A 16,722-nucleotide genomic window follows, 5' to 3' on the forward strand; every position below is an offset into this window, starting at 1 on the left:
AACTTTTTTCCTGAATATTTGATGTTTATACTCAAATATGATAAGATGTTTCCCAGCCAGTAATAGTTTACACATAAAAATACAAGTACGTCTTTAGGTTATATTAGAATTATACAGGAAGGATCTGTACGCATGATAGAGCAAGGGTGGTCTGGGGTTCAATAGTTAAGTTTCAGAGAGCATGATTGAGCATTGGGAAAACTTAGAAATCTAGGGAATAGGTTTTATTTGTTTTGTTAGAGAAAGATTAAGGAGTAGTTGGCCTGGGAGAAAAAATGCATATTGAGAGGGGCTATGAAGAGAATCAATTAAGCAAGAAGGGTGGGAGAAGGATCTGCTACTGACTGTGAACACACAAGTTGGGACAAAAAGAAATCAAGGATCAGGCAAATGAAGGAAAAAGATTGGAGAATAGAAAGAGATGAGGTTGGGGAGAAAGAAGAGATATCAAAAAGAAAATCTTCCATGGAAGACAACAAAAAGAGATTTTATAGTATACTCTGAAACGGACAGAAGGCTTGGGAAAATTTGCTGATGGGTTAATGTTTCTGGGAAAGGGTGAGGTGAGAAGAGACCCAATTTTTGACGTATCAAATTCAGAAAGAAAATGACCAAGGAAAGGTGACATTGAGAAGATAAGAAGGCCCGAGGCTGAATGACTCATGTTTTGAGGGTTAAATACATTAAGAGATAATTCATTCCTGCTGGAGAAGAGACAGCTGTACCCCACTGGCAGTGACCTGTGGAAGACAGTTAGCAGTGTTTGCACCACTGCGATCCCTGGGCAGCCTTAACTATCTGTGAACAATCCCACTTACAGAAACTGCATAAGGCATTCAGCACATTCTCTGATTGACCCGGACGTGCGCCATCCTGGCCAATCCTGATAAGTTTTGGACCTACACTGGCCAGGATCATAGACAGAGCAGGGGTTGCAGACACTTCTGTGTCATTGCTGCCCCATTCCAAGTAGATTTTCCAGTACTACGGTCCCTGCCACCACAAGATATGCAGAGAACCCCAGTGATTATCCCACGGCTGAATCTGTTCCTAAATCTTCTGTCTGAACCTCAAAATGCACCTTAGGTATGTGGAAATGTTAATATCTTTTATTGGTTACAAAATTACCAATTATTTATTTTAGTGATATATTGACAGATATCCATAACAGATGCATTATGGCTGTTTTCGTAGTGGCTAAGATTTTGCTACGAGCAACATATTTTTTATTGCTTTATTTTGTTTTTTGCTGTGTCTTTATTGGCTTTCCACCCAAAAATAAAATAATTAAATAACATTTTTGGTTAATTGAGAGTGGTATAACCAGTCTTCACTAGTTGCTATAAGAAATTTAAAACAAACTTCTTTTTCACTGGTTCATAGAAACATTCATGGATTAAATGTCCCATTACCATTATTAGTTAGCTAGAAAGAAAGAAATTCTGGTTTTGCCAAATATAGGCCCTGATCCTGTAAACATTGAAGCATGTGCTTAATTTTAAGTGTGTGAGGAGTCCTGTTGAAGATAATGTAATAATTACAACCAGGTAAGTCAGTGCTGTAAGTGTTTGCAGCATCAACATCATATATGGCTATGTATTTTTCTTGTCATTTAAATTAAGTACTGTGTGTTTTGATTGCTTTTAACTTATTTTCTTGAGCTAATGTTTACTTGTTCATTGAGTTTGATCTGACCAAAAGGTATGTCTGTGTGTCTTGGGTTTGTAATTATCAGGAAGTGTTTCCAGAAAGATTCAGTCATATTACTGGTTTATAAAAGGACAGGTGGCATTGAAAAGATATAAACAAAAGTTTATACATAAACGTTTGTTTCTTCATTTTCTCAACCTTTTTAAAAATATTTATCTTTGATGTTCTTTTGATGCAGAATCTTATTTTTCTCACATGCTATAAAAATGAAATACCATTACTTTAAAATATTATTTCAATGTCTTATGCAGGAGCACCTGTCATTGAAGAAGTACATTGTTGATATTGTGATTGAAAGCTCTGTTCCAGCAGAACCTTTAAAAGATGGAGAGGAGAAGCAAAAAACAAAAAAGAAGGCAAAGAAGTTGAAGGCTCGGATGAACTCCAGGTAATGCTAATATTGTTTTAGCTTTTCTCTAAACTTAATCTTTTGTCCTTTAACAGGAATGCTATGGAACACTGAAAAAAAGTGTAAAGTTATTTGCTTCAGAAATGTCTTGAAAATAACACTGATGAGCCTAATTTATAGCCACTTTCTCTGATTGAGAAAGAAAACTGAATATCGATCTGGAGCCCTTGCTTTCACCTGTTAAGAGCTTTTCTCATAATTGGATGCCAGTGCCCTGCCAAAACTGTAGTCTCTTCCAGAATACAATAGTATGTTTAAGTATGTGTAAACCATGCCTATTTTTCTTCTTAGCTATTGATTTTTAAATGAAGTATCAAAGAAAATCAATAGTAATCAACAAATAGAAGCCATCCTGCTATAGTGTCAAATCCCATGGCTGGATTTAATCAATTTTGTTGCCTGTCACAACAAGAAAAAGTTAGAAATATCTTAAAATGGAAAGTGAGTTGTCAGACCTGTAGTTTGTCATTAGCCTAAAAAGTGACATCTGCAGATCAGAATGATGTGCAGGGCATCATTATATCATGAACTGTGGTGTCTGTCTTATAGCTGAAATGTCCCCAACTGAGGTTAGCACAACTTCAATAGAATATCATAATTTGGATTTCCTTTTTAAAACAAACTTTACATTTACCTTTTAAAAAAAATTCTAAGCATTCATTAACATATTTTTTCTTATTTTTAATTTTGCTAAGAAAGTTATTTGAATAGATTTGTTAAAACAATAGTTTAAATAAAATAATAGTTCATTAATATGGCTGCGATGCAATAATGGTAACTGAAATCTTGCACAGATACACTTATTCTGTGTTTTACCATCTTGTTGCCTCAAGTTCTTTCCTTCCCCTTTTGCTTTTTTGTCATTGGCATCTTATATATGATCACCAAATTAGAGTTTACTGTTTTACAAGATGAGTGTATTGAAAGTACAGTGTCTACTTTCCTTCAGAGTTTCTGATTGCTGGGGTAGGGAGTTGTTCATATTGCTGATTTACTGTACTCATGGAGTCCAATCGTATATTCCTTTCTCAAGTAAAAGTTCCAGTGAATTCACTGAAAAATTTGCCAAAGTCAGGAAAACAGGATCAAGCCAATTGTTTGTTGTTGGCATCAATAACTGAAATATTCTGTCAGTATATCTTGAATTCTAATGTGTCACATGAGTCAGCATATTTGAAAAATATTACCAGTATTTATAATTACATCACTAATAGTAATGTGGTATGATTTTACAGATTTCATTTAATAGGATACTGAAATATGCACTGAAAGCTTCAAAATCTAAAAAAATAGAAATATATGAAAAGCAAGATAATTAATATTTTTAGTTTCAAGGAGTAGCCGAATAATTTTCTGTTATTTTAGGTCATTAACCTCGAAAAGAAAAGATAATTGTGAATTTGTATTGAACATTTAACCATAAATTCTTAAATGTAGCCATAAGAGGCTCAGCAAAAATATAATATGTGGTTCAGTCCAATAGTAGAACAGAACAAAGATTGTCCCATAAAATTTAAAGCAAAAGCAAAGCCTTAGTAAAATACTTTGCTTATACTCCATTTGGCAAATTAATTTTAACTGTACAGATACTGCTTTACTTTTAGGCTTACCAGTTGGCACCTTAATAAGCCACTGTAATATTGGTAAACACTACCTGGATACTCTCATGAAATCTCATTATTGATGTGGGGGAGAAGGGTTTCCCATATTCAGAACACAAAAGTGGGCTTTATTAGACTAGATGATTAATGCAGGAGGAAGCAGGAGTCTCAGTGTTGTGAAATACTTTATGAAATGAGTTATGTGATGTCTACCACATTTTTGTCAAACAATAATCCAGTTCTAAGACCACCAAACAGTTGGGAGTCACTATTCAAAACCAGCTCAGAACTTATCTGAAATGTAGATTTAAAGGCCTTATTAACTAATTGGGGAGGGGGACTGGGTGGGAAATGAGGCGCATGGGACAGTAATAATTCATTTAGAATTTCCCAGGAAGTCTTAAGTTGAGTTATCTATGTACCTTATTTCATCATGGTCATGGGAAACTTCCCCTAGGTTTGTAAACTTGGCAATTATGAATGTATTTCAGTTTTTAGAAAATTATAAGATTTTAAATTTGAGATGAAGCTAGTAACTGCACTAAAATAGGTTTGTGTTGCTTTCATGAGATGCTAGATCTTAAATCAGAATATGAAAGCAACCAAGAGCAAAGGTGAATGAAAGGACAAATTGTGATCAATGGGTTATTAGTTCTGTGTAAAAGTTTTGTTGGTCTATTAATAATATTTATAACCCTAAGCCATTAAACTGGTGCTGTAATAACAGTTGATATATATCTAGGTAAATTATCCCAGTTTAATATGTATGTGATGCTATCAAAGGAATGCTTGTGTGTGTGCATGTCAGATTGATGGTCAGTGAAAACTAAATAATAAACTCTGACAATACACCTGAAGAAACTAATGAAAGAATCTGTTTTGTGGTTTCTCATTTACAATTTGTTTAAAACCTTCCTTTCACAAAAAATTGTTGTGGTGCATATTTTAAGTGAATAATTTTTGGTTTACTTTTCTGGGCCATACTCCAAGTTAGAATGCCTTTGTACTGGATAAGAGACAGGAAACAAAAAGTGAGAATAAATGGTCAGTTTTCATCATGGAAAAAGGTTAACAATGGGATGACTCAAGGTTCCTTATCAGGTCCAGTCATGTTTAATATATTTATTAATGATCTGGAAAGTGGGGGGGTGAATAACGAGGTAGAAAACCTTTCAGGTGGCACAAATGATATATCTACATTACAATAAAAAAACCCTGGCACTGAGTCTCAGAGCCCATGTCAATTGACTCAAGTTTCCGAGGCTAAAAATTGCGGTGTAGATGCTTGGGCTGGAGCCCAGGCTCTGAGACCCTGCCCCTCACTGGGTTTCAGAGTCTGAGCCCAAACATTTACACTGCTATTTTTGCCCCTCAATGTGAGCCCTGTGCACCCAAGTCAGTTGACCTGAGCCCTGAGACTCACTGCTGCAGGTCTTTTTTTTGTTGTGTAGACGTACCCTAAGTGCTTTAGGTTAGTCAAGTCCAGGGAAGACAGGGAAGAACTTCAGAGGAACTTAACTAAGCAAGGTGAATGGGCAAATGAAGTTCACAGTAGATAAATGCAAAGCAGTGATCATTGGAGGGGAAAAATGAGCTATTCATATACCTTACAGAGTTCTGAATTAGCTGTGTCTACTCAACAAAGAGACGTGAGCATTACTGACAGTTCAATGAAGACCTCTGCTCATTGTGCAGATACAGTCAAAAAAGCAAAGAAAATGTTAAGATCTGAAAGGATTGTAATGGAGAATAATATGGCAAATATTACAATCATATCAATGATATGCCGTCATCTGGAACCTTGTGTGTTGCACCGGTGGTCACATTGCAAAAAAGAATATTACATAATTGGTGGGGTTTATGGGGGAAGCAGTTCAGAGTAGGGTGATGAGAATTATTGGGGCATGAAAAAGATGTTGTATGAAGAGAAATGGAAAAGATTAGGATTATTTGCTTTACAAAGGAGATAAATAAGAGGGGACATGATAAAAGTATATAAAATGATTAATAGTATGAAGAAGGTAGATTGTGAATGTCTGTTCTCCCTGTCTCATAATACAAGAATAAGGGGACATTCAATAAAATGAAAAGATGGCAATTTGTAACTGATCAGAGGGAAATACTTTTCACTCAATATGGAATTAGAGTGTGAAACTCATTGCTACTGGCTACCATTGAAGCCAATATTTTAGCATGATTCAAGGGAGAGTTGGACATTCGTAGGGGTATCCAGAGTTATAATAGTTAATCCTAAAAGAGTTTTGGAAGGAATATAAAACCTCATTCTTCAGGCTTAAAGCAAAGACTGACTATTAGCAACTAGGATGATACCTTACTGGGGGACAGATTATCCTGTATTTGCCTACTGTGGGGTTTCAGCACCTTCCTCTAAAGCAATTTATGATGGCCACTGTCAGAGAAGGATCACAGATCTGATCACTGGTCTGATCACCTAAAGAAGTGACTGGATTTTCCTTTCTGAAAATCGGAATGACTTGCCCTACGTCAGAGATTGAGTCCGCTGCAGAGCTAGGAGTAGAACTCAACAGTCCTGAGCAGCAGCCTTACCTAACCCAAACATCACTTCCTTTCCACTTCAGTTTCTTCATGTGCTGTCATTTTCTCTCTGAATAGAAGTCAATGTAGAGTTTTTCTAATGGATCCAAAGCTGAATTTTCTAGCTACTCTGTTGGGTATTTCTTTCACAGTAGGGCTCTGACTGTAAAAAGTGAGAATTTAAATTTTCTGCATCACCATAGTGTCTAAATTTGTTTTAACAAATATATTAAATGTTAATGAATCGCTGCAATGAATCCTGTCTTAGGTTGATGAACTGATGATGGTTATCATCTGTTGGTCCAGTCCAGCTGGAGCCACACTAAGCAGTGGTAAAGAAGTATTTTCTCAAATTTTCCTTTACTTTGGCATGTGGCCAATGTAAACAAGAATACTTTTAAGTGTCTAAACAGGTTTACGCTATTGAGTCCTGCTTACATTTCCCAAAGTAAAGCAGACATTCATAGAGGGATTTATTTTAGAGTTGTATGTCTCATGAGGTACATTGCTATAGTACTGTCATGAGTGTTTCATAGAAGATTTAATTGGATCCTCAAATGTAATGGACATTTTGAATGTTAATTATAACGCTTGTGATAAATTTGTCTTTTGATCCTTTAGACATGTCAAAATTAGTAATGTTTTCGTCTAGTCCTGCAATGACATTTTCAGGATAAAAATAATATTTCTCTTGCCATTGTTGTGTATTCCATTTGTTATGATTTTGAAAATCAGCTTAAAATACCTTAAATACATCACAGTAGTAACAATAATCATACCAAGTCACTGGCTGTCATTTAGGAACAAATATGGCTGATGAAAAGACAAAAATGGCTTACAATAAAATTGATTTTCAGAGATGCCTAGTGACTTGTACAGTGTCATGAAGTTGAATAAATCACATATTTAGAATTATTTAATTGGTTTTCAAACACTGAATAATTAATGAATGTTGATGAATATTTTTCCCTCAGGGCTAAAGAATATGAAAGTTTATTGGAAGCAAAAAATGCCACCTCTGAATCACCATACAAAGCAAAGTAAGTATTTAACTGTATACTTCAGTTGTCTGTGTTTTTTGTAGACATGCATCTGCAACTTTTCCATAGAGGCTGATGTGGTAAACTTTCCATTCAATACTTGATATACTGTCCTCTTGAACTACAGATCAGTTCCTAACACAGAAAGTCAGCGCCATAACCACTTCAATGATAAGATGCAAAATATGCATCTCCACACAATAGGCAAAGAGGTTAGCAGGGGCCAACATTTTAGGTTCCAGTGACCCAAATGAGGCTCCAGTACAATATAATGCCCATAAGAGAGAGAAGAATTTTTGCAGGGTTTTCATTTATTTCACAAGGAATTTTGCCATTGGCAGTGTATCTTGGGCCACATATTCATTGGCTTCAATGATGCTTCACCAGTGTACGCCAGCTGAGTGATGATCTGGCCACTTGTCTCTGTAGACACATTCATTATTAACCCATTGATAGGCAAATCTAGGATGCTGGGGACCAGGAAATTTGTTTTAATGAAGTTAAAAATGGTATGCAAGCTCAGTGAATTAACACAAGTTTAAGAGTCAGAAATGTTTTGGAGACCACCAGCTGGAAGAATGATTGTGCAAACATGCACTCAAAATAGGATTGTAATGTAGAAGAGGTAAGTATAGAAAACAATTTAGAAATGAAATTGTTTGTACAACTACTGAAACTTAATTTTGCAGTGCCATCCATAATCTACTCTGTCCACTAGAATTTCTGTTTAAGGCTCCCCCAGCCAAGAATCAATATGGCTGCTCACACAGATAAAGAAGATGATTCTGGCAACCTGCATCTCATAGCTCCATTCCTGTTGTAGATCTCTTCTTTGCTATCTGAGCAGCATTGCAGTACCCTCTAAGGATAAGGAAGGGAAAGAGAATGTTCCTGCTCTGCTGGGCCAGGTTTGCCCAGTAGTTGTACTAGTTTGTTCATGATATCACTAGTTTACCCAGTAATAGCCTCAGTAGTTGCTCCTTCAACCAACTTCTAGAGAAGCCTGGTTTGCCCAGACTGAGACCTTCCATATAAACTGTCGATCTCAAATGTACATTACAGGGCCTGGAGAACTTTACAAAGGTGGTGTAAAAAGTGACACAAGAGATATGGGTGTGTTCCAGCCCTCAAATCTGAAATACTTTGCATTTGTCCTGATTTAATTTCATCCTATTTACTTCAGACCATTTCTCCAGTTTGTCCAGATAATTTTAATCTTATCGTCCAAAACAGCCCCTCCCACTTGGTATCATCGGCACACTTTATAAGTGTACTCTCTATGCCATTCTTTAAATCACTGATTAAGATACTGAAGAGAGCAGGACCCTACTTGATATGCCCTTCCAGTTTGACTATGAACCACTGATAACTACTCTCTGGGAACCGTTTTCCAACCAGTTATGCACTCACTTTTTTGTAGCTCCGTTTAGGTTGTATTTCCCTAGTTTGCTATGGTAAGTAATATATAAATACATATAATCTAAGCAAGTCAAATAGCAACTATAAAAGACAGCCAACTCAGACTTTTGGATACTTTTTGTGAACAAAATTATTAGTCAGCTGCTAGTGATGTAGGTTCTACTTAACCACATTGTCTTTTCCCCCTTGTGCTCGGAGCTTCTGATATTAATTGTACTGCTAATAATAATCAACAAATTGTTCCCATTTTCCATGTGATTTTATCAGTGATGGCCGTCACTAGGCATCTCCATCAAATGGCACATCATAAACGCTCTGGGGTAGAGGGTACTGTTGTTGACTTCCATTTCTTAATAATTAGAGTAAGTATTATGACAGATTAGTACTCTTGGATTTCTGCTTCCTGTGTGTGGCTGCCAGGAAACTCCTAGTTAAAGCCTGATTGTCAGACAGTAGCAGGGTGGGCATGTGTCTGGCTCTCCTTGAAACACTGGTAAACCATAGTGCCTTCAAAAAGAAAAGGAGTACGTGTGGCACCTTAGAGACTAACCAATTTATTTGAGCATAAGCTTTCGTGAGCTACAGCTCACTTCATCGGATGCATACTGTGGAAACTGCAGAAGACATTGTATACACAGAGACCATGAAACAATACCTCCTCCCACCCCACTCTCCTGCTGGTAATAGCTTATCTAAAGTGATCACTCTCCTTACAATGTGTATGATAATCAAGGTGGGCCATTTCCAGCACAAATCCAGATTTTCTCGCCACCACCCCCCGCAACACACACACACACAAACTCACTCTCCTGATGGCAATAGCTCATCCAAACTGACCACTCTCCTTACAATGTGTATGATAATCAAGGTGGGCCATTTCCAGCACAAATCCAGGTTTTCTCAAACCCCCCCCCACACACACACAAACTCACTCTCCTGCTGTTAATAGCTCATCCAAACTGACCACTCTCCTTACAATGTATATGATAATCAAGGTGGGCCATTTCCAGCATAAATCCAAGTTTAACCAGAACGTCGGGGGCGGGGGTAGGAAAAAACAAGGGGAAATAGGCTACCTTGCATAATGACTTAGCCATTCCCAGTCTCTATTTAAGCCTAAATTAATAGTATCCAATTTGCAAATGAATTCCAATTCAGCAATTTCTCGCTGGAGTCTGGATTTGAAGTTTTTTTGTTGTAAGATAGTGACCTTCATATCTGTAATTGCGTGACCAGAGAGATTGAAGTGTTCTCTGACTGGTTTCAGCTGTACCACTGTAGAAACTCAACCATCCCGTGATTTTTCACCTGAAATTTTCCTTTTATTTTTGACTTGAACTAACTATAATGATTTTTTTTTTTTTTTTGCTTCATTGGACTCACCAGTCTCAGCCCCTCATTAGCTCCTGTGGCTTCTCTTCTTTTAATCTGATTTTTCTCTTGTTTCATCTGTTTTCTTGTGTATCTTCTTTATTTTTATATCTCTTGTGTCTGAAGAACTTATAAACTCTGCAGGAATCTTATTCCTGGTGGCTCATTCTACTCCTACTGGAGTACAGCATGTCTGTTGGGAAGTCTGCGAAGTTTTATAAATTCTTCTAGAATGTTGACAAAGTTTTCAAAGGCTCAGGTATTCATAGCAAGTATTTCCAAAAAATAAATCCCATGCACTTGACTAGTCCTCACAGAGGAGAAACGAATAAAACACTTTTAGTGTTTACTTGCTGCTCTGAATACCGGGAGATCACTGAGCGATGTTCAGTCGCCGAGTTGATGGCATTCGTTCTGAATTCTCACTTAACAGAGAGGGTCCTATGAAGGCTGCCATCTTCCACTCTACATGATTACACTCTAATGTATCTCGGAGTGAAACTCGACTGCACCCTCTCCTTCCATAGTCATCTTGAGAACATAGCTGCAAAGATAAAAATGAGAGACAACGTAATCCAGAAACGAGCATGTACAACCTGGGTTGCATCAGCATCAGTGTTGCAAACATCTGCAATAACACTTGTATATTCAGTAGCTGAATATTGTGCACCAGTATGGAGCAGATACAGTCACATATGACTCGTGGATACCCAGCTAAATACAGTGATGCGGTGCACCATGGGAACCCTTAAGTCAACTCCAACACTATGGCTACATGTCCTGTCTAATATCGCTCCCCTTTCGATATGCCGAACTGCTGCAACGTTCTGCAAAGCTCAGCGAATCCAGGAAAACAGATGTCTTCCTATTCACCAAGACCTTGACAACACCACACACACAGCCCGCAACGTCTTAAGTCCTGCAAGTCCTGCTTTCTGGGAACATTCGTTATGCCTCATTCAATCAGGCTAGATCAGAAGGCGGCTTGGAAAGGAAATTGGGCTAGACAAGACTTAAAAAATAAGCACCTTGTGCCAGATCCCACACAGAAGGTTCCTGGGTTTGAACTTCCATGGTCATCTTGGTTAACACTGAACTGAATTCTAACCAACCATGGTAGATGCAGATATCTAATGCACAAATGGAAAATCAAGGACTCCCTGGTGTGCAAGTGTGGTTCCCCATGACAGACCATTGAACATATCACTACCGACTGCCCAATTTATAAATATGAAGGAGGCATTGCTGCAATAAATTCTCTACTCCTGATGTAGCCATTTGGCTCGATCAACTTCAGGTGAAATTGTAGTTGCTCCTCTACACCAGCCACACGAAAGAAGAAGTGTTTACTAAATTAACAGTTTTTAGCATACAATACCAGAAAAATTAGAAGATGTGGCTAGGGATTCTAGGTTTTCTAAATACAGATGAGAGGCTTATTGTGTACACAGGTATTATGTAGACAGAGAGCATATTGTTGATAGTTAACAATAAATAAACAATAGAAGTAGTAGATTACTATATAATAAAATTATATTAAATCAGTTTTGTATTACAGCACTGACACTAGTGACAATAACCCTTAACTGTTCAGAAATTAATGAGATTTAGTCTCACAGTTGGAAATTTAGGGGGCAGAAGACTAGTGTTCAGTCCAGTATATTTAACTGTCATTATGTTCCAAACTAAAACAGGTATTGCCAGAGTCCTATAATAAAAATCTCTAGGGCTGAATCCTATTGTCCTGACCTGTCCTGGTGCCAGACCAGTTTCCAGTGCAAGTTAGAGCACCCTGATAGTATTCTACTGTGGTTCCCCAGGCTATGCGCAAATTGCAACATTATGCATCTGCAGTACATAAAATCGGATTGAATTCTAAAAAGTCTGTTGGATTACTTTGTTAGATTATCTTCTAAGTAGATATCTGAAAAATATAGGACTAGGTGGTTTCCTGAGATTCCTGACCGTGAATGGAAGGACAAGAGTGGGTGGGTGGGTGAAAAGAGCTTATGCCCCCTCATGGACGTTGAGTATAATCCTGGTTCTTGCACTCACTTGAGTGTAGGGATCACATGATCTGGAACTGCAAGCCGCCTCAAAGTGAAAGGGAAGGCTTGAGAAGAAGGAGCAGCAGAACCAACTAGTCACAAAGTGGTTGAGCATGCACGACACCCTTTGAAGCAGGGAACAGTGGACATTCTCCCTTGTGTGCCAGGAAGCTCTGTTCCTTTTGAACTTCCTGCTGGTTTGTGTGATTTTTGCATCACCCTAATGCTGGGCAGAAAGCAGCCCACATTCTAAACTCGTACACAGACCTGCAGATAAACAGCAGTGGGAGACTCCTATTACTGAAAGATCTTATGGAATCAAGGTAGTGCTCAAATCCAGTTTAGTCAGACAGTCACCTTTCAGCACAGTAGCCTGAAAGCAGTTAACATTTCAAAAATAAAATATCTATCTATCCAGTATCGGGACTTGAGGATTTGCCAGTTGCTCAGAGGTCAAGGCAATAGCAATAGGAACTCCAGTCTGAACATACTTTGTGAAAGAGGGAATAGAAGACTGCCTATGAGTCAGCCAACAGCTCAGTTCAGAGTTTACATCATGTATTGTGCCAGGAAATTAAGCAAAACTTTTAACAGAACTGAAGACAAATAATCTATGGGTATGTCTTCAGTACCTGCCGTATCAGCAGGCAGCGATCGATCCAGCAGGGATCAATTTATTGCGTCTAGTCTAGACGTGATAAATCGACCCCCAAGCGCTCTCCTGTCGACTCCTGTACTCCAGCACCGCTAGAGGAGCAGGCGGAGTCAACGGGGGAGTGGCAGCAGTCAACTCACCATGGTGAAGACACCATGGTAAGTCGATCTAAGTACGTCGACTTCAGCCACGTTATTCATTTAGCTGAAGTTGCGTAACTTAGATCGATTCCCCCCCCCCCAGTGTAGACCAGGGCTAGGAAAGGTAACTTTATATCCCTCAGTAAAAGAGTGAATGAGGAGACAAGAAACTTTATAAGGCAAGCACTAAAGCCTGGATCAGTGTGGTTTTTCTAGTGTAAACAGGCATTTTTAACAAAGGAAAAAGTTAAAACGAAAGATTATACTGCTGTTAAGCTAAGCATAGGGCCCTGTGTTACCTAGTACAATAGCTGAAAAAACAAACTGGAAGAAAGGAACAGCGCAACAGTAGGTCTAGGGTGGAACATTATCATACTAATGAGAAATATAAAAAAAGTTAGATTTTTATCCTTTCAGACACAACACAGAGTAATGTACTGGGAGCTTATATTAACTGCTACTGTACCTGGCTGACAAAAAGTGAATTCTTGCCAGTAATAAGAGTCTAGAATCTGTCCAATGCAGGCTCTGAGAAAATCTGCTGAGGTAATGAGACACGGCATATCATGGAGTGAAGGGGGTCAAAAATTGGGAATGCTAGAGTTGAAAAGGAATGTGTGACAGATTCTTAGCCAACTTTAATGTTTGTAATAATATGGGATCTGAAAAAATTTCTCTCTTACAAAACAAACATCAATAGTTTCTGTTTATACTAAAAGCAGGTCTTAAATAATCTAGCTAGGATGTAATTATATTAATAAACAAAGAAACTTTTCCTAGCTCATTAGGCCGGGAAAGCTAAAGATGAACAATAAATGCTTTTTTAAAAATCTCAAAGACTCTTTAAGACCTTGCATCATTAACAGACTATATATGTAGACTTCAAAATTACAAATAAATCTACATTAGAGCAAAGTAGTTGAAAATAATTTCTTGTTATATGTATCTGCTAAAATCTTAGATCTGTGTTTTTCTTTCAACTGTTAGTGATTTCATCAACAACTAAAGCAGTTGAAGGAATGCAGTTCCCTGCCTTCTTTTTGGTGTTGTTGATATCATCAGATATTGCAGAGTGAAGACAGGACCCCAAATGTAGGGTCTTGACATGAAAAGCTTTTTAATCTGTCATATTTATGCTTAAACTACAGTAGTGTTGCAAGGATCACTAGTTTCCTGTTGCAGTTCACAGATTGTTTCAGTAGTTGCAGTTAGTTTACATTTTGCAATTTTACACAATGTTTTGCAGTGGCCAAGTACTGGATCAGATGTTTTTTAAACAGCACATTAAGTAGTTGGATTACATTAATATTAGTCAGCAGTCTGGGCCCATGCTGCTTTGACAGGTATGAAATATGCACATGTGTGGGCTCCAGAGTACTGACTCTAAAGTGGGGGGGGAGGTTGTTTTTGTTTTGTTTTATATTGTGTTTTGTGGGATTGTCAAAAGGCTCAAAGCAGTTCTTTGCTGCAAGTAAAAGTTTAGAAGATGGCAAGTGGAGATTTCTAGCATATCGGATGAGCAACTTTTGTCCCCTAAAACTGAGGGAAATGGTCCCAGAATACTACCTATTCCTTAGGTGCTCTGCCCTGTCAGCTAATTTGTGCAGCCAATGACACTTTTCCAAGCAAATGAGCACTATCATTGCAGGAGGGAGAATATTCCCAGTTGACTTGTTTGTTCGTTGGCTTCACACAGCTGGTTGGTTGGTGGTTGCTCTTTTTGGTCGTTTGTTGAAGGTGAACAGATTCCTGGGGCTCCCTTAGTGTTTATTTTTAGGCTGCGGATCAGTTTAGAAGTAATAATTTTGCATTTCATCCAGTAATCTTGCCTATTAAAGTTACACTTACATCGATACCTACTATCTTAGGGAGATAGGGTTGGTAAGGTAATATCTTTTATTGGACCAACGTTTGTTGATGAGAGAGACAAGCTTTCAAGCTCTGTGTAGCTCAAAAGCTTGTCTCTCTCACCAACAGAAGTTTGGTCCAATAAAAGATGTTTCTCGCCTTGTCTCTAATGTCCTGGGACCAACACGGCTACAACAACATTGCATACACCTCATTCCCTTTGTAATATCTGTTAGAAGGCTGCACTAGCAGACAGATTTAAGGAAGGGGGAAAGTGGGTTATCACAGAATAAGTTATACTTTGCACTTACTTAGCAGCTTTTTTCCAAGGACCGTAGAGTTTTCAGTATTAAATTACGCATCAAAACACCATGTGAGCTATCAGTGTTATGAACCCCATTACATAAATAGAGAAAGTGAGGCAGAGGAAAAAGCTGAGACATGCTGCAAGTGATGTAGTGAGTCAGTAGCTGGGCCAGAAATCAAATCATCCCAGTCCTGTGCTTTAACCATTAGATGACACTCTCTTCCTGCAGGTTTGTAAAATTGTCTCTGAACTCCTCTACAAAACAAAACTATCGCAAAAAGGCACGTGCTGAACACTACGGAAATTTAAGCTGTCATTATCCTGAAAAGAGGATTTAGTAGGGAGGGAAGATGGAATTGAAAAGAAAAACTCCAATAAGAGTCTGCTACAGAAGAAATTGGATATGTGGTCTGAGATACGTTCTTGCATAGCCAAAAATTAAACATTCTATATATCAGTGTTTTCAGAGTTCATGTGTCAAGCCAGTACTGGGTCACCTTGCTCAGCACCCAGGGACCTTGGCGGCCGGCCAGTAAAAACTAGTGGTAAAACTAGTAATTCCTACCCGGAAGCAGCTAGCAGCAGATCCGGCTCGTAGGCAGGGCGGCCACAGGGCTCTGTGTGCTGTCCGAGCACTTGCTCTCCGCTGAGGTGGGGGTGGGTGCCTGCGGGCGAGAGCCGTGTGGAGCCGCTTGCGCGCCTCTGCCTAGGATCCACACCTGCTGGACACTTCCAGGGTGCAGCGTGGTCCGCAGTTACAGGACAGGTGGGAAGCCTGCCTCTGCACCTCGGCTGCGCTGCTGACCAAGAGCCACCAGAGGTAAGCCTGCTCCCCAATCCCCTGCCCCAGCCCTGAGCCCCCCCAAACCCAGAGCCCCTTCCTGCACCCCAACCCCCTCATTCCTGGCCCCACCCCAGAGCCTACACTCCAGCCCAGAGCCCTGACCCCTTCTTGCACCCCTGAGCCCCTCCTGCACCCCAAACCCTGCATCCCCAGCCCAGAGCCTTGACCCCCCTCCCGCACCTCTGCCCAGAGCCCCCTCCCACACCACAAACCCCTCATCCCCAGCTCCATTGGGTCGCTGGCATCAACATTTTCTTCAACTGGGTAGCCAGAAAAAAAGTTTGAAAAACACTGCTATATATTACAGTATAGTCTTGTTTGCCTCCCAGTGCACCATCTGACTCACAGGAGAGAAAGATATTTAGGTCATTCTTGATCTAATACGTAAGTTACTATTTAGGCCAATTATAAGACATTAGACCAAAATATTAGCAACATTCAGAGACAAAGCTCCATTTTAAAGGAACTAGTGGAAAGAAGCAGATAATCCCATATTCTGGAAATATTTGTGTGGAATTGGTTGTTTTCCAAACAGCTGTGCAAACTATAAAGGAGCCAAAAAAGAGTAAATAAATCTCCAGTTTGTGATAAGTCATCCACCAGTTGATTGTAGGATACATGTTCAAAAAATTGCTCGAGCATTCGCCCTGTGGAGACATCAGGTACAGGTGTTTCTGTACCTCGACGACTGGCTGATCAAAGGCCGCTCCAGGACACAAGCGGTCTCGTTTATTGAGAACCTGGGTCTGCTCCTAAACGAAGCAAAGTCAACTC

At 39.0% G+C, this 16,722-nt stretch overlaps 1 protein-coding gene across 8 annotated transcripts in view; it reads left to right on the forward strand.

The window, feature by feature from the left end:
• Positions 1–16,722, forward strand: part of SCAPER (S-phase cyclin A associated protein in the ER) — a 369,412-nt gene that overhangs the window by 192,230 nt on the left and 160,460 nt on the right. For all 8 annotated transcript variants that reach the window (XM_075132981.1, XM_075132982.1, XM_075132983.1 and 5 more), the window contains exons 22-23: positions 1,962–2,098; positions 7,251–7,316. In XM_075132981.1, coding sequence (XP_074989082.1) covers positions 1,962–2,098; positions 7,251–7,316 — 203 coding nt within the window. The remainder of the gene's footprint in view (positions 1–1,961; positions 2,099–7,250; positions 7,317–16,722) is intronic.

The sequence above is a fragment of the Caretta caretta genome, chromosome 10 (genome assembly GCF_965140235.1).
Source record: "Caretta caretta isolate rCarCar2 chromosome 10, rCarCar1.hap1, whole genome shotgun sequence".
Lineage (NCBI taxonomy): Eukaryota > Metazoa > Chordata > Testudines > Cheloniidae > Caretta > Caretta caretta.